Source organism: Rhynchophorus ferrugineus, unplaced genomic scaffold (genome assembly GCF_030347505.1).
Source record: "Rhynchophorus ferrugineus isolate W39M unplaced genomic scaffold, kcgeb_rfMv2 rfM6, whole genome shotgun sequence".
Classification (NCBI taxonomy): Eukaryota; Metazoa; Arthropoda; class Insecta; order Coleoptera; family Curculionidae; genus Rhynchophorus; species Rhynchophorus ferrugineus.
In genome coordinates this window covers 42,690,552-42,709,769 of record NW_027472585.1, presented here as the reverse complement: position 1 = coordinate 42,709,769, position 19,218 = coordinate 42,690,552, and the positions used below count along the sequence as shown (strand labels likewise).

The following is a 19,218-nucleotide window of genomic DNA, read 5'->3' as shown; positions in this document are numbered from 1 at the left end:
CATCTGTAGCAACGGTAAGGCTGATCCTTGCATATTAATGTAACTGGGCTGTCGATTAGTAAGGGAATAGTATCCAGAAGGGTCAGCGAATTTAACACTATCCAGAAATGGGTCGTATGTAATCTTCACTATCTTACTCTTGAACCTGCATATCAACTCGAAATTTAGAATCCCTTCCCGCCAAATGTAGCGAACTAACTTTGAAATATCGCCTGTTTTGTTGATCGAAGTACAGAAGATGAACTGATAGTTTCCTTGGTTGGTGTAGTATTCAGATACAAGTAATCTAGTCAGTTCTTCCTCGAATTTGGTGATGTCCTCGATCAATAGTACCGTAAGTGACGTTTTGGTGTCTTGTAAATTAAAGTTGGCGTTCTCCATGGTTACTATCATGCGCATACACTGGTAATATCTCATGCAATACGTAAATTTATCATTACAATTTCCTCTATGTCGAGACCAAATTATATTGCAGGTAATAAACTTATCGGTCTCACGATATCTCATATCTCTAAAGATCGCGTTTTTTTCTTCTTTAACCAACAGTTTGGACTCATTTGCCTTTACGAGAAAGATAATTAGGCACAGAACACATTTCTCGAACATATTCATCATAGACATTTACTGGACACAGAGTCTCCATATATTAAAATTGATGAACACGTTTGTTTTATTCAATGACGTACAGTGTTTGTTGATACATAGATATCTTTTAACTTAATCAATTAGATAAAGGTTGGTTTATTGTGATTGTTGATAAATTGATTTTTAGATTCATTATATATTCATTAATATGTTGGTGTTTTAGCTAAATTAAAAACTCTTTAACATTATTCGTAATTTATTGAATCATTACAATATTACTATGCATATTTTATAGAAACGTGGAATAAGTTCTCGCTGTGGTGATTATCATTTAATAAATTCGACGCTTTATGTGTACATTATTTTCCATCAAGTATAGTTCATCCAACTATAAGATGACCTTCTGTTTTATGAACTGACATCCTTTTACCCAAGATCCCAGGGTTTGATTCTTTTCGATCTGTGAACAATGTATTGTTCTTCTAGGAGTTTTCATGGATTACTATTGTTACTTTCTAGTTTGCAGGCTAAGGGCTCTATCATTATGAAGGTGCTCGATAAAGACGTATTTTGTTTCATAAGCTAATTTAGAAAAAGGTGAAAACAGCGAGAAATTATTCACATCCCTAGCTTTACATAACAAATTACTACTTCCTAATTTCAATTTTCGGGCGTGGAATATCACTTGACCTGTAATTAAAACTATATCTTGACACGCTCTATATAACATATACGAGGTTCTTTACAAAAGACAAAACAAAAATGAAGTACTTACAATTGCAATATTGGTGGTGCACGTAAAATCTAGAATATAACCCCGATATTTATGTTAGTACTCACCAATTACTGGTTTACTATACTTACTTTATAGGAAATTACTATGATATATATGCCAATAATTGTGTTTATTAGCCAGAGGATGATACCTCGAGAAAGAGACATCAAGATTGTTGTGACATACGTAGCGTATTTAATAAAAGCATTTTTATTATTGTCTGCATCAGAGTTTTGTATATATTGTACTAGTATTAACGTAAAAAATGCTAAATCCAAAATTGAAGCAGTCGTTGTGATTAGTCCGATAAAGAAATGATATTTAATGATGCTCTTCTTCTTCTTTACAACTGTAATAATTAAATACAAACAGATGTAATGTTTCTATTATTATAAAATATAAGACAGGTCGACAGTGACAGCCAGTGGCTAGTTACAGCCATGGCAAGTTACACAATACAAACTCTGATAAGTCTCCTCTAATGTAAATGTTACACAGGCTTTTCAATATTTGGTTTAATTAAATTTGAAAGATTTTTTATAGTGACTTTGTTCTGCATTCATACAAGATCAAGCTGATCTACAAGCTAATGCTTCTTTCAAATAATCAATGCATTTTACAAATTCAATATCCAGTTCTATCTACCTTCTATCAGTTAATTACAGATCCAGTACCGCTCTTACATATTTTGACACAAAAAGCTTATGATACTTGGACATTATTTTTCTGGTAGCGATATTCTAATTTTTTCCTGTGTTAAATTGACGTGGACATATTTAGTCTCATTCCCTTTGGTTTTTTATTTTAAATATAATTTGCAAATTACAAATAGCTATTTCACTATAAAACAAGACGATGAACTCCATGAATTATATTCAATATATCCAGGAGTTTCCCAAGGAAGAGTATCGATATTCTATGTTCTATATATAGCCGATATACTGATCATAAGAATCACTACTATGGCAATATATGCAAACGATGCAGCTAACAACTCAATTGAAAAGTCCCCGGCCTGGCACATAGATGGCGATACTAGAATTAAATCCATACGTTTTTTTAGTTAACCTCAAAAGACGCGTGTATAAATTTTACAGCTGTTGGATTATTAGTTTGTGAATTATAGCATTTTGAGTGAAGCAACTTTTGTTATTGTGAAAAAATGGATAATAAGGTATTTCGCGTGTTAATAAAATATTGCTTTTTGAAGGGAAAAAATAAAGTTGAAGCAAAAACTAGGCTTTATGCCGAGTTTCCGGACACTGCCCTAGGAAAATCAACCATCAAGGATTGGTATGCTAAGTTTAGACGTGGTAAAATGAGCACGGAAGACGGTGATCGCAGTGGACGTCCAGAAGAGTTTGTTACGGACGAAAACTTTTAAACAATCCACAAAATGATTTTCAGTGACCGTAGATTGAAATTGAATAAAATAGCAGACACTCTAAAAATATTAACTGAACGTGTACATCATATTATTCACGAATATTTTGGTATGAGAAAGCTCTGTGCAAAGAGGGTGCCGCGCGAGCTTACTTTTGACTAAAAACAACGACGAGTTGATGATTCGGAGCAATGTTTGAAGATGATAAAATGTAATAAATCCGAGTTTTTGCCTCGATATGTGACAATGGATCAAACATGGCTCCATCATTTCACTCCGAAGAATCCGCTGAAAGCGTGGGAAGACGCAACAGTCGGCTGGCAAGGTTATGGCGTCTGTATTTTGGTATGCGCATGGAATATTTTCATTGAGTACCTTGAAAAATGAAGGACCATCAACAGCGACTATTACATAGCGTTTTTGGATCGTTTGAAGAATGAAATCTCCGAAAAACGGCCGCATTTGGAGGAAAAGAAAGTGCTGCTTCACTAAGACAATGCACCGTGTCAAAAATCTATGAATTTGGCTTCGAATTGCTTCCTCATCCACCGTATTCTCGAGATCTGCCCCCCAGTGACTATTTCCTGTTCTCAGATCTCAAGGGAATGCTCGCTGGGAAGAAATTTTCGTCGAATCGTACTACAAAAATGGCAAAAGTTGAAGGGTCGCTATGATCAGTGTATCAGCCTTGAAGGGAATTATGTGGAATAAAAAAAACTAATTTTAAGATTCTTTACTTTACGTAGAAGGACAAGCCCACCACTGAACATTAGTGATTGTCAACTTCTCCAAGCTGACGATGATACATATACTTGGTATGCATTTGGATTCAAGCATAGCCCGGAAGAAGCACGTAATTGCTAAACGAAAACAACTTGGACTTAAATCCTGTCAAACATATTGGCTTATCTGATGTAAATCCTAGTTATCGTTAGAGAGCAAGATATTGCTATACGAATCAATACTTAAACCTATTTGGTCTTATGGAATCCTAAGTATGAGGTACTGTTAGTAAGTCTAATATAGCAATGGTATAACGGTTCGATGCTTCTTACTATGTACTAAGAGTAATAATTAAAAAAATGTTTGCAGTTTCATTAGTTTCCTGATGGTCTTACCTAAAATCACTATAACAGTATCGCCATTAAAGTGGTTGTCATGTTATGTTACTAGATTTTCATACCCATTTTTCTAAATAATAATGGACTTATTTTCGAGTTTCTACATTATTTACTTATTATTAACAATGCCTGATCATCAAAAACCTTCTATTTTCAATGTTGGCCCTAAAGATTGACAGTTATCTAATGAAGGTTTCTTGGCTTCCGAAATGAGCTATCAATTCAACGTCGACCCGTCCTTATTGAAATATTCTATAGATATACTCACTAATAAAACCTCCTAAACATATACTGAACCAAATTACACTGACCACTATGTATACGTAACAGCAAACAATAAAATTGCTTTCTTTTAAAATACCAACATCCGTTCCATTGCTACCTGAAAAATGTTAACATACGATACAATTAACGTAAAATTGATCTATAGTCAAATTTAAAACAAAAGACATCCATACTTTTTTTGTTCATTATACGATGGCTTTTTATCTGCTAAAAAGGAACAGACTATATCAAACGATGAAAAACTAAGAATGAAGCTCCAAGGAAGCTGATTAATCTCTCTAAATTTTCTGATTTTAAATAACAGTTTTTCATCAATAACATTTTTAAAATACATGCTGCAAGTTGTACTGATGGATATAATTAAAGTACATACATACTTACCTAAAATTACGTAATAAACTGATATTTGTACAAATGAAAGTCCTTTATTAGAATCCGAAGAATCTCCACAAAAATATATCACAATACATAATATATTTAAAATCAACCATATTAGGGATTGGACCTGAATAAAAAAAATGTATAATAGAAAATGTTATTTCTATTCCAAAAGCATAGTTCATTATGTGCTTGCATGTATTTTGAGCATATCTTCACTTAAAAAAGGCATTTGTTGAGAAAATTTAGCGCAATATATGTGAATTAAAATATTTTACATAAATGTCTACAACTTTTCCGCATCTTCTGACAACCGCAAAGATTATACCGTGTAGAAGGAACGACGTTGGTTTGGCATCAATCCATTTTCACATTTCGAAACTGTATGTCACCTAAGCCATGCCGCATCTATCTGAACTAATAGTAAACGAGGAGTGTCTTAATGATATCAGATTGCTGCTTGACGGTTTAGAGAGACCTTCAAGATTCTCCAGCAGATGATTTTAACTGCTAAATATATTAGTGTGCTAACGAGCGGATGTAACGTAGATAACAATGTGTATCCTTAATAGTTTGTACAGAAATTAACATTTTTGAAATCTATTCCCTTTTATTTCAACATCAACAACTCTTTTATAATAACACTACATATTACGTGAAAAAGAAACGTGTCATCTTATGACAAAAAGCAAGTTTATTTTGAATTGAGTACACCCAAAAACATAGAGATTATGCCACTAAACCTAAAGAGCAATATATTTTTGCAGATCACTGTTATATGGTATTCTAATATGTTAATCTAAAATATAATGCTGCATCGTTTCGAAGACATCACAAATGTCAGAATTCCGAATGAAATATAAACTGATTATACTCATTTTCTATACTAAATTTTTGTTTTATTGTATATATCAGGAATTTATAATGTTCTGTGTAATACTTACTAAACCTAGCCATATTGCTACATGGGAAACCACTTTCAGTTTATCACGCAATTCCATTTGGAAGATACATTAAAAATGCTTTAAAACTGTGGTTTCTTTAAAATTTATCTATAGATAGCTTATCGATAATTGTGGCACTTTAATTTTAACATAAAATTTTTCTCTTTATCGATCTAATCGTAATAACATAACAATTAACATAAAAATGATAAAATACAGGCTTGTTTTTCCAATATCTTTTTTTAATGTTTAGATATCTAATTAGATTTAAAAAAAACATACATTTGATGCACTTAATAAACTTGCAATATAACATAATTCATGTAAACTGCGTAGTTAATATAAGAACTTGCTAGTTTAGCGGTCAAGGCAAGGAGGTAATAAAGTGACATGAGATTAGCTACAGATATTTTTACTCTTATTTTTTATATTTTAAATTCTCATTTTTACCAAGTCCTCAGCATTAAACCTACCGACTAGCGTTCAACTTAGAACCCACCCTAGAAGAAATCCGGTCTTACCCAGCCTGGTTACTGCTATGACTGGGATCATTTTCCTTATCGGATTTTGCACTCTTGCCTAGGACAATCACAAATATTAAATAATAAAAATTATAAATTTACGACCGTGCCCCAGCAGAATTCGAACCAAGCCAAACTTTACCTATACTGTTAATTGGCAAGACAGTAAGATACAACAAGGAACAACCGTCTTAGTCACATTAGTAACAAAAATTGTTTAGACGAAGTTCGGAGACAAAGTAGATGAAATTTGGGTAACCACTAGTTTGTAAAAAGGAAGCTTTGATATATAGAAGAATATAAACGATGATAAATATGAACTTTGAGTGTATTTTCTTGTTTTCATTTTTGTGAATTCATTATAATAAAAAGTCTAAAGGTGCAAAGGATCAAAACTGACTTTGCATAGTCTATGAGTGAATACATGGAGTAGCGAGTAGTGTATAAGCACGGCAGTGTTACAGAATGGCAACTTTCTGTTATTCATTTAAGAAATAAAACTATAAAATTACTACTACTGTAATACTATTACTATAAAATTATTAAAAATTTAGTCATTGTGTCAGTTAAAAATCTACATAGAATATAATCGAAAATTCCATAACAAAAATAACCTATGGAGAACTTAATTTTAAAAAATCAATCAATTTTTTATTCTGTAATATTCTTCTTTTTTGCATTTGTGACTGTCTACTAAAATAGTTATTATTAGTATTTGTATGGTCACTAAAATGTAAGCTCAACTTTAAGTACCAGATAATTGGATCCATAAGTAGATAAAAAATACAGCTTAATAGCTGTGCCTATGTTAATTGTTGCGGCTAAAAAATAAAAACTATTGACTCAAAAAAAGATTCGGACTAGGAATGATATATAAAATCTGCAGTTCAACGCTGCCGAGAATCTTCTTCCATTAATTACCAATGATACCTATCGCTATGTAAACAACTGACCCTGACTGATTGTGTAAACACAATGACCTGGAAATCAAATGGCCTTACGAAGTTATACAAGATTTCGCCCTTAATCACGAGATAAAGTTACTAAACCATAGCAACATGGAAGTAATACAACTATTGGACAACGCACAGGAATGATTGAAGTGAACCAACCAGATGCATCTGCATAAAATATATAAGAGCTACTAGGGGTTCCGGTCACCGAGAAAAATATCGACAGTTTTGTAAAATATGTAATGATTTATGAAACATTTACAATTAAGTAACAAATCATGTTAAAACTTTAAAATTAATTACCAACTTAAAAGGTTTATTAAAAATAATAAATGGTTTTTAAAATGTTTAATAATTTTTTTTAATATCTAAAAATATCGATATATCAGTCACAAAAATATTGGCCAAATATTTATTGATATTTTTTCGGCATCCCTAAGCGTAGCTATTAAATTCAGCCGAAGTTACTCTAAATGTAATTTGGGAAATGCATCAAAATGTATACGGTCCAAGTAAAAATAGCAATAAACTAATATTGCATTAAGCATATTACATGTATTAAAAGATCTAATAAAACATTTCGTTCACTCATGTTTATTTATTATTTGTTGTTGCTTCTACTGGAATTTAGTTTCTTTAATATATCTTCTGATATTTTATAAGTTTCATTAGACCACTCTTTGTTTACTACGCCTTTTACATCTGTTTTGCCTGTTCTATATTCTATTTGCCTTTGTTTCCTCTAGATTTTGTTTCATTTTCTTCCACTGTTGATCTAAACATGTTCAACTGCTTCTTTACACCTGTATGGACGTTGAATATGGGTGTTTAGTGGCAAGAAAAATAGTGCAAAAGGTAAATTTCAAGTTTTCTACTATACATTACTCTTATAATAACTATTACAAATATTGTTACAAATTTTTATTTGCATAATTTATAATAATTATTGCAATGAAATAATAAGTATCAAAAAATATAATACAGAAATAAAACAATATAGCATAATTATTTCGCTATAAGTATGGTTTTATAAATTATAGAGAGTTTACAATATATTCTAACATTTTAAATAGCTTTTTTTCAGTTAAATTACGTGAAATTACTTAAAATATAATGATTTAGTCAACATGCTGACTATAGAAGACATTTCTTTCTTCTTATCGAAGTCAGGATGAGACGAAGCAGATGTGTAACCGAATGCAACATGTCGATTTACCGCTGTTAATATATAAAGTAATTCTTTGGTTTTGTAATGCTTTTCGAGCTGTTTCGCTAATGTTTGAATGAACCAGCTACCATTCTTTGTGTCCCTCCATGCGTAATAACCTGAAATTTAACGAAGACATAGAGCTAAATGCAATTTTATGATCGTATCCTAAGATCCTATCATTATGATCATATCGAAAGAATTGACGAGTTCCTTCGACAAGGAATGTTTTCGTCGTTTATATATTTGATGCTATAGTTATTATTAGATATAATCATTTCCAACTTAATATGATAATAGTTATAATTTTAGTATTTATAATTTTCTACCTTCAACTGTGGCATACATAATTAAAATATCCGCCATGACAGGAATGCGTTGTATATTATTCGTATTGGCTGAATCAGTCCTTAAAACAGCGCCTGGATCCGTTTTTTCGCCTCTGCAAGCCTACAATCATCGTTAATTAACATATTATTACAGAACATGTCCAGTTATATACCTGAATAAAGAACAACTTTGGTTTACCAACTAGCGTTGAACAACGTCTGCCAGAAAATTCTTCTACTATCGTATCAATGGAGTAGTCATAATCTTTTGCATATAGTCTTCCATTACTTTTCCCATGTGTCATTATAGCGACTATTAAGCAATCATTTTGAGAATGATCCATTTTTGAAACTAAAAAAAGGAAAAATTATAACAGGTCAATTGAAAAGTCCCTGGCCTGAAACATCGATGGCGCTACTAGAATTAAATCCATATGTTTTTTAGTTAGCCCTAAACCTCAAAAGATGCGTGTATAAATTTGACAGCTGTCGGATTATTAGTTTGTGAGTTATAGTATTTTGAGTGAAGCAACTTTGGTTATTGTGAAAATAATGGTTAAAAAGGAATTTCGCGTGTTGATAAAATATTGCTTCTTGAAAGGAAAAATACAGTTGAAGTAAAAATTTGGCTTGATGCCGTGTTTCCGGACACTGCCCCAGAAAAATTAACCATCAAGGATTATGTATCAAGGTGTGCTAAGGTTAGATGTGGTGAGATGAGTACCGAAGATGGTGAAAACAGTGGACGTACAAAAGGGATTGTTACCGAAGAAAACATTTAAAAAATCTACAAAATGATTTTGAATGACCGTAAAGTGGGTGTCGCGCGAGCTGACTTTTGACCAAAAACAACGAGTTGATAATTCGGAACAGTGTTTGAAGATGATCAAGTGTAATAAACCCGAGTTTTTACCTAGACATGTGACAATGGATGAAACATGGCTCCATCATTTCACTCCAAAGTCGAATCGACGGTCATCCGAATGGACTGCACACGATGAACTCGCTCCAAAACATAGGAAAACGCAACAGTCGGCTGGCAAGGTTATGGCGTTTGTATTTTGGGATACGCATGGGATAATTTTCATTAACTACCTACTTTAAACGACTTGGACCATTTGAAGGACAAAATCGCCGAAAAACTGCCGCACTTGAAGAAAAAAAAGTGCTGTTTCACCAAGACAATGTCAAAAGTCAGTGAAAACGATGGCAAATATCCATGAATTAGTCTTTGAATTGCTTCCTCATCCACCGTATTCTCCAGATCTGGCCCCCAACGACTATTTCTTGTTCTCAGATCTCAAAAGAATAGTCGCTGGGAAGAAATTTTCGTCGAACGAAGAGATAATCGCCGAAACCGAGCCCTATTTTGAAGCAATGGTCAAAGCAAAAGCACATGATGAAGCAAAAACAGTAGATTTCGCATCGTGTCTTTTATAATCAGTTGGGTCCGATGATTGAGTACTATCAAAAGCCAGACATACGATTTGGTGAGTTAGTTTCATCGAATTTATGTTTTTTTTCACCATAACGTATCGATTTAGCATCTTATGTTTATATTTTTATGTTATTAATTTAAATAAACAACCCAGCATCTCAACACACATTGACAAAGCTACTAAATAGGTTTTTTGTCATACGAAATTTCAGGTTTCTAATGCTATCTAGTGTAAGCTAATTAGATGTTTCCAGCGATTAATATAGGGTTGTCAATGCTAATTCAACAAATTCCCCAATAATGCGACTAACATTTATACGCATTTCATGACTGAATTCGCAATATTTACCTATATTAATTATCTCAAATATCTCATTCTTCGACTGATCGTTATACAGATCAACACGAAACCCTAACTTCGACAGAACATCCCTTAAGTCCGTGGCATCTTTGGAAGTACCGCGTCGACTATTCAGAAACGGACTATCGAAATTTTCGTGGTTGAATATCAGGGCGACGCCCCGGTAGCCGTGATCCATTTTATAAAAATCATCTTCGGGTGGTTGCTGGTCAAGTTCTATGTAGGTATTGTTATTGGATTCTTGTTGCTTCTTGCGTTGCGATAAGCTGAAAATAATCAAAGTAACATAAAATAAGTTTCGTGCCTATCGGCATAAGGAAATAATAAAAAGATATGTTCAAACTGTATCAAATCTGAAGTATAACATTTACATAGAAGGAGAATCATAAATATATGCTTATGAAACTTAAAACAATAGAAATAGAAATTGACTGGCTTCCAAGACGGGTTAAAACAATAACAAAATAGTAATTAAAAGAGCAATAATAATAAATGTATACTCGTAAGGAGTACATCAAAGCAAATAGTTGCCCGTTGCTTCATCGGCATTATCGGTTGCGTAGAAATAGTGGCCTTAGAGCACCGTGGAACTACCAATCCTCACTGTTTTACGGCCCATTTATCTGCTAGAGGTCTTTTTAGAATATTAAGGAAAAATATAAAGAATATGCGAATCATTCTTGAATACAACCATGCATTTTATGCATTGCATTGATATCTTGTCACCAATAATGTAGTATCTTGGTTAACACTCCTGCATCGATGTTTGACAAAAATCAGAGCAGATTAGACTCAAAGTTAAACAATTGTACTGGTTAACTTTACCTAAAATCAAAAAGATTGGGTGCAAATATGGGTTGTTGCTAAAATATAAAACCAATTAGTAATCCAACGCTCCGAAAACAAAGTACGACGATTAATTACCAATTCTTGTCGCTACGTAATCAACGATGATCTCAAAATTAAATAGATCTACGAAGTTATCGAAAATTTTATCTTAAACATGAAATAAGGTTACTAAATTAAGAGATTCAAGCAAACCAAACCACACGAACACACATCTGTACAAGTCGAAATACTCAACTCTTAAATTAATTCAGAACGGACAATTTTTTTAATCAGTTTTCATAGGCTTAACAGAATTATTTATTTTGTTGCCAGACATTTTTATAATTGTGTATAATGTGCCAGACGTTACTTTTCATTTATAAAAAAGAGAAAATTTCCAATTTATTCGATATGTTTAAGCGTCAACATAACTAAAATTAATTTTTTCAGACAATAATTCTATTGTTAAATAATGAGGCATATTTTTTTTGAAAATGACCAAAGTTACTGTCACTGCTGAACGGTACCAAGACATGATACGAAATTTTCTTGCATCTGAAATGAAAGAGCAACGACTAGAGGACATGTGGCTTCAGCAATATATGGCGACAGCATACACAGCTCGTTCAACAATTCAATTATCGAATGACGTTTTTCCATGGCTATCTAGATCTCCGGATTTAACGCTTCATCATCTTAAAGACAATATTCGTCACGAGATTGAAGAAATTCAGCCTCAGATATTGTAACGAATCGCGGTCACCATTTAGCCGATATAATTTTTCAATCATAACGAAAAATTACCTAAAGACGTACTTTGTCTTATCTAGATTTACACAAAGAAAAACAAATTAATATTTTAATTAGAACAGATAAATCGGATAATATATAATGTTTGTGAGGGTTTAATAAATTTGCTATTCTATTCCATTACAATATATATAGAATTCACTGAAATTTGAGTAAAGAATAGAAAAGTAATATTAACAACGATGAAATAAAAACATTGTCCAGCTCAACAAACCCGTATTTTTTCCATGCCGTATCAGATTTACTGAATTATTTAATTAAATAATAATTTCTTGCAATCAGCGGTAAAAAAGTATGTAAATATAACACGTTTTTTATAGGGTTTTCAAAATTGATGAGAACGTATTTAAAGAAATTCTAGGTTAGGTTTTTAACTTATTTAAAATTTGGTATACCGTTTTTTTGTACCAATCAGACAAATCACTCAAATACCATTCGGCTACTAAAGACAAAACGTAATATTGTGTAAATTCATACCTTTCAGTTTCATCTGTGTCAATTTCCATTTTACCAGGATTACCACTACGTGTTTCACAATACGAAGTAGTTTTACTGGATCATATTTGATTTCCAATAAATAAAATAGAGAGATAAGGTAATTTTATCTTATCAGTACATGTAAAAATATATCACGACTGAAGATCGATGATAGTAAACATGACATTTTCAAGTATTCAAAATAACTTGCAACCAACAGATATAGAATGAAAATAAAGAATCGGATAGTGAAACGTGTTTTCACAGTGCTATTGGAAGGATTATACAAGTGAGTGGCTGACATTGATTGACAACAAAACCATTCGAAATAATTTTGGACAGAGATATAACAGAAAACATATAAAAGATTTAAGAGAAGATATAATAGATAGAGAGTGTCGCTATAATCAGTGTATCACCCTTGAAGGGAATTATATTGAATAAAAAAAAATATTTGCCAAAAAAATATGTTTTACTATGGTAGACCGGGGATTTATCAATTGACCTGTTATCTTCGTTAACGGGTACAACAAAAATTTTTGAAAAAATTCAGGTGCATAGACTTACTAATCAACTGGAAAAAGAACTAGAAGAAACTAAGATATAAGTAGTAATATAAGTAGTATCCCTGAGAGAGATGATGTAGGTCAGGCCTTCCATAAGGTCTGGCATTGGGGACTTAAACATAAGCTTAAACAACTTCTGTCCGAGCAATAAAACTTGCTGTTAAAACTTTATATTGATGAATGTTTCGCATTAGATTCAAAAATCAATATTCAGAATTAGAATCAATAAAGGCAATATCTCCTACACCCCTATGAGAACCCACTGACAGAACAAACTACAATAGTCACGTTTGAGGATGACAAATGTGTACTGGCAGTTAGCAAAATGTAACAAGAATATAATGAAAAATTCCAAGAGGTAATAAGTTAAGTCAATGTAAGGATGAGAAGCCGGCGTATTAGGCTTAATTCATGTAAATTTTAGCAATCAACACACTGTTCAAATGCCAATAATTATTAACAACTATATTATTCCATATGCAGATACAACTGAGTACCTGAATGTTAATTGGCTATTAGGTAGACACTCTGAACTGTCAATTCGAAACAAGTTGATGATATACAGACAGATACTAAAGCCATGTGTGTATGCCATGAATACAACTTTAGAGGTATGCCTGTACAAGCAATACAGAAATCATACAAAGATTCCTGAACAAGGTACTAAAGAAGAAAGAAATTTATGTAAGAAACAGCGACCTATACAGAGACCGTGGATTGGAGATGGTTGTTGACGAGAAAAGAAATGTTGCAAAGAAGCATGAAGAATGGTTTAATAATCACGAGAACGTCGAAGCTATCCGGCTGCTAGACCAAAGTGGAATAGTGAGAAGAAGAATAATAGTACAGTGGTTTAAAGCAGAGCACAGTGCTTGTTGTGTGATGTAATCAAGAGTGAACAAAACTGAGGGAGCGCCAGTGGATCAAACTCGGCAAAACACCTTAACTTTAAGATTTTAATCGGTAAATATTGCTCGTTAATATTATTCTAGCTAGGTTTCAGTTTAAATTGAGTCATTAAGGTGAATGTAACATTAAAAGGGCATCACACCATTTTTTTTTTTTCGTTAACTTTCCCAAATATCCCCTTAAAAGGAAGATTTCGATTAAGGAAATCCTTAAGAATTAAAGTTGCAATAACTTACCACTTGGAAAAACAAGACAACATAATTGAAAATGACACAGAAACAAAATAAATAATATTAAGTAAACTACGTTAAATAACATCGTTATCGTTATTAGATAGAATACCTACTAGAACAATAATTCGATGTTTTTTATCAGTGTGTATCCGATATATAAAATTACATTAACGCAATATTATGCTTTAAACCTTATTATCAAAAATACTTACGCTACTATAGACTAAGAAATTTCATGCAATGGGTCTTACATCTGTTTATAAATAATCTGTTTTAACAAGATAACATTTTCAATATATGTTCATTTTATTTACATTAAAAATATTAGGGATACACTTAATACAATTAATACACTTAAGCAAGTTAATAATTAATAATTCAATAGTAAACAACGTGTTAAGAAACGTGTTAAGAAAAAACTAATTTAAGAAAATTTATTATATTAATTAAGATAAATTAATTCCAAGAAACTCAATCACAACTTTCCAATTTTTGGTGAGTCATTAAAGATCAACATCACCAGGATGGAAGAGACCGCCTTTTTATTGATTAATCCTGGACAATTATTATTATTTCCTGGTCCAAAGAATCTAAAGGCTGTTGTGATTTGTCATTGTTAGGTTGACCGCTTTGCTGAAGAACTGTTGCAAATGTTATGGTAATGTTTAGTGTCATATGGTAATGTCGATGCTGTTAGTTCGATATGAAATATACATATATATATATATATATATATATATATATATATATATATATATATATATATATATATATATATATATATATAATTAAGAGAAATTAATTCCAAGAAACTCAATCACAACTTTCCAATTTTTGGTGAGTCATTAAAGATCAACATAACCAGGATGGAAGAGACCGCCTTTTTATTGATTAATCCTGGACAATTATTATTATTTCCTGGTCCAAACAATTTGGCTGTTGTGATTTGTCATTGTTAGGTTGACCGCTTTGCTGAAAAACTGTTGCAAATGTTATGGTAATGTTTAGTGTCATATGGTAATGTCGATGCTGTTAGTTCGATATGAAATATACATACATACATATATATATATATATATATATATATATATATATATATATATACATATATATATATATATATATATATATATATATATATATATATATATATATATATATAATATTTGATGTGTATTAGTGTTTCCAATACCTCAGTTAAAATCTTTTATTTATAGTAGTGGTCGAATTTGGATTGAACCACAATTAATTAAGTTAATCATCTTTCTCTCACAATAGATTAGAGGGAATCATTTTAAAATGATATATTACTAAAACTTGTTTTCACAGAATTTTCACTACGTCTTCATATTAAAATATATGCAAATAATCTCAGTGACTAACACTTACTAAACATATTAATTAAGTATCATAAGTATATCAATTTAATTTCAGACATTAACTATACATAATCTTTCTTTACTTTTGTGTTATAACCATAAATATGGAAAAATAAATACAGTGATAAATGTTTGTGTATCAAAACAGAAAATATGTGTATAAAACAATTGTGAAATTGATATTTGACTTCAGCTTGTATATTAAAACAATAACGAACACAATTAGTTGATTTATTTTTTACAATTTGGAAATGTATATTAAAGGAATATATTTACAATCATTAAATTAACCATTGATTTTTCAAAACACAGCTCTATAAAGTAAATAACCAAAATAATTGATAAAGGATTCAAGAAAATGTCATGTAGTTATATATCTTATTTTATTAATCGTTAAAACCTTAATGTGTATCAATACTTTAAAATATTTACCAATTTATCATTAATAATTGAGAATTTCTTCTATTTGTCCTATTTGTTATATAGTTAGTTTCACTATCACTGCAGCATATCTTCATTAGTTCATTTATATATTCATATAGTCTTTATATTTTATCTATATTTCTGACCTAAAAAATATATTTCAGAAATAAATTCGCCAGGCTAGTTAGAAGAATAATTTCTTTACCTAAATGTATAAACAATATTGCATTGTTCATTGTTTATTTAATCCTATCTTCGATCTCGCCCTTGATCATAACTTATCTTAAGTTTGCTTTCTATGGCTTTCGTCTTTCTACTGCATACTACTTTGTCGTATGTCCAACGTGGAAACTAACAGCTCACCAAAAAATGAGGAATTAAAGTTCCATGAAGCTATTTTATGATTGTTAATATTCTTCGTAACATTCATTTTAACTCTCGATGTACAAATTAACGTATTTATTACCTGCAATATAGCCCTTAACCAAGAACAATTTTTCTTGGCTGATTTCGAAACAAAGAGGACGGACGATTCTTGTTATTCTCAAATTTTGTTAATCTATGTTGGTATTAAATTTTCGCATGTGTGGGTTTTCATTTCACAGCTGTATTTATCTTTCAATAAAGCGGGCACATTAATTTGAATATGTAAAATTTAACTTGATATTTGATACTACTCTTAATAGTTTTTCTTATCCAAACTTTATTGGTCAGATACGTTTAATACTTCCAACATTACGCACCAAGAGTAACAAAAATCTTAAATAACACTGTTTAAAATTAAATGACTTCTAAATTATAAGGATTTTTCTTTAAAATAGCCTGCCGGCATTTTGCTTTACAACGTTGTCAGATTTTGATTTTAAAAATCAGACGTCTGAGGTTGATTTACGTATATCAAAAGCTGACAGCGCGTAGGCCAGAGTCTAAAATATTTGTTTAAATATTTCGTGTCACCGATCTGTCGACGGCTAATTTTAATTGCATGATTTGGACGTGTTCTCTTCTTCTCGTTCCATTTTATTAGACTTTACTTATTTCTAGCTCATATGTACAAACATTTTAGGCCTAAAAATTATTTCTCCATATAAGCTATTGCCGTACCAAATTGTATGCTACCAGGAAATGGTGGTCGGTCCTCCTACTGTTACTATAGCCGCGGGTCCGAAACCTGGGTCGTAAATTTATGTTTGTGATTGTTTAATATTTGTAATTATTGTAAAAATTAGTTATTTTCTTAATATAATTTTTTAAATTCATGTATAAAAAAACGAACAAAAAAGAAACACTTGTGGTTCGAGGAATTGGGAATTCCAGAATCGACCGTTAGAAAGTTTACGTTAACGGTAAAACATCGAAAATATTTTGAAGGTAATTTGGGAAAATTAAGATAACGGTAAAGAAACTAAAAGAACGAGGTTGTTACCTCTGCTCGATTAGGATCTGACACCATTGCAGACACGCAGCACCAAAAACAATTGCCATAGTTGGCGACATGTTTGGCCCCTTCCTCGAACTGCATTGGCCAGATATGATAACTTAACATGCCCAAGGGCCTTTCGAGCTCTATGAAAGTTCATTTATACAGCCGCGACCGTCAGAATCAGTTATCAATTTATTCTGAACATTCTCCGCTATTTATTTATTTAATTATTATAACTCATAATCACTATAAATCAAAGATAGGGGTTTTACGGTTGCAACTGTAAATATAAATTGTAGCTATCTTATAAACCAGAGGCTAATAAACGTTATAAACGCCATCGAAAGTGGTTTCGACTGGCTCTTGATGGCAGCGTATCCAGCGTGTGGCTTTTAGCTTTCTCCCTTGTACGCATTGCACGTCCATCATAGCTGGAGCTGAAGAAGTGAGTGCACTTGTGACAGTACTGTTCAGTTATTTATTTTGAGAATTTAGCTTAATCCTAACGAGGCCTATTAACCTCAGTGACAGTAGATCTCGCGTTACTTCACTTGATCTCATTGCACGTCATTATTGTTAGTGTTAGGAAATAAGCTATTTATATCACTATCGGTATTGAAAACTCAACAGACCGACGTACAAATTTAATTACCAGTCAATTGGCCTTAATTATCAGTATCATTACCGTTGTTAATCAACCTAGCCAATAATTCGTTTAATAATTATACGACTCATTTAACGTTCTTTATATCTTACTCTTATTCTCGAAAATTGGTTGCTCAGGTACTTTTTTTTATCTGTTTCAGAACTGTCGCTCGACTATATCCTCAATCGACGTTCTCCTGTTTACTTTTACTTTATCGATTTATTGTTGTTTGTAAGTACTTTATATGATGTTTGTTTAATTGTGTATATATTTTTTTAAGCTAAAATAAACAAATATCCTTTAAAAATATTTTTTTATTTACGCCCACATAATAAAATTCGTTCTACATTATCCGAAGCAAGATTGCAAAATCTGCCAAGAAAAATGATCACGCCAGTAACCAGGTTGGGTAAGACCGGATGTAGGTTTAATGCCAAGGATCATGGTTCGGAGACCACGTCAACCCGTAGGTCTGTTCCTTTCCACCAATTCCACTTTCCATCAATCGAACTATGCTGAATTGTTCTTTGGAATTGAAAGCGAGACAACATCCTCATCTAAATGGACCTCTCAACAAAACACAAACATTTAAACTGTAGTGACGTCAGGCTTCTTCTTATCGCGAACTGGCCACAGAATAAGTTTGACCAAAAACGATCAAGAGCACGCAGAAAAATAGACAGCAGAGGCATTCATCTTTCGACGTTCAAGCATCTTACATTCAATCAACAATCATCATTCAATAATAAAGCATTCATACATTTCCATTAGTTAATTAGATGTATAATAGTTAGTGTTATTAATAAAGTGTTTAATAAAGAGTTTTTTTCATTTTATTTAAGTACGTTTGTCTCACTTCCCTACAGCCTCATAACACTACTGTATTTATCTGGCTTCAATAGCATATTCATTAATAAAATAATATTACTCACATATAAAACTGTAAAATTTGAATTTGTAAAAAACACTCCTTAAATGGTAATGACCAAAATAGTTACAAAAAGGAAATAAGGTTTACCTGACTAAGGCGAAGGCGCCAGTACAATAGGGCATATTACAATAAGTATAAAATTACATACGAATCTTATTTATCTATACAGTTGAATAAAACTTCCAAAAACTTGGGCGTAATATTTGCTTAGAACGACTGTTGAAATACATTACCTTATTTATAATACAACTGGCAAATCGTCATCCTATAATAAATCTGTCTGTTATTTATAATTTTCTATAATTGATTCTT

At 31.7% G+C, this 19,218-nt stretch overlaps 2 protein-coding genes and 1 long non-coding RNA gene across 8 annotated transcripts in view; 1 reads left to right on the top strand and 2 right to left on the bottom strand.

Moving 5' to 3' along the window:
• Positions 1-1,087: 1,087 nt before the first annotated feature.
• LOC143197959 (uncharacterized) lies at positions 1,088-5,569 on the bottom strand. 2 transcript variants are annotated; one of them, XM_076406837.1, is made up of 6 exons: positions 5,473-5,569; positions 4,528-4,655; positions 4,134-4,243; positions 1,450-1,709; positions 1,361-1,389; positions 1,088-1,275 (listed from the first exon to the last, which is right to left on the bottom strand). In XM_076406837.1, exons 1-6 carry the CDS (start codon positions 5,527-5,529, stop codon positions 1,233-1,235), a joined length of 627 nt encoding a protein of 208 aa, XP_076262952.1. In that variant the 5' UTR covers positions 5,530-5,569; the 3' UTR covers positions 1,088-1,232. The 2 variants fall into 2 exon arrangements, with proteins under 2 accessions (XP_076262952.1, XP_076262954.1); XM_076406839.1 differs by having other exon boundaries at positions 4,134-4,247; positions 4,532-4,655.
• Positions 5,570-7,856: 2,287 nt separating this feature from the next.
• LOC143197955 (caspase-1) overlaps positions 7,857-19,218 on the bottom strand; it is an 87,300-nt gene continuing 75,938 nt past the window's right edge. The window contains exons 1-6 of one of the 5 annotated variants that reach the window (XM_076406829.1): positions 16,112-16,231; positions 15,916-16,052; positions 10,270-10,547; positions 8,656-8,834; positions 8,483-8,603; positions 7,857-8,272 (exon numbers count right to left, since the gene is read on the bottom strand). In XM_076406829.1, the coding sequence (XP_076262944.1) occupies positions 8,046-8,272; positions 8,483-8,603; positions 8,656-8,834; positions 10,270-10,547; positions 15,916-16,001 (891 nt within the window). In that variant the 5' untranslated portion in view covers positions 16,002-16,052; positions 16,112-16,231 and the 3' untranslated portion in view covers positions 7,857-8,045. Of the gene's footprint in view, positions 8,273-8,482; positions 8,604-8,655; positions 8,835-10,269; positions 10,548-12,396; positions 12,541-14,107; positions 14,250-15,915; positions 16,053-16,111; positions 16,232-18,993; positions 19,129-19,218 lie in introns of those variants that run through there. The other 4 variants (XM_076406830.1, XM_076406832.1, XM_076406831.1 and 1 more) reach the window with 4 other exon arrangements.
• LOC143197963 (uncharacterized) lies at positions 13,539-18,229 on the top strand. Its single transcript, XR_013006118.1, has 2 exons — positions 13,539-13,925; positions 18,136-18,229. It is a non-coding gene; the product is annotated as an uncharacterized LOC143197963 (long non-coding RNA).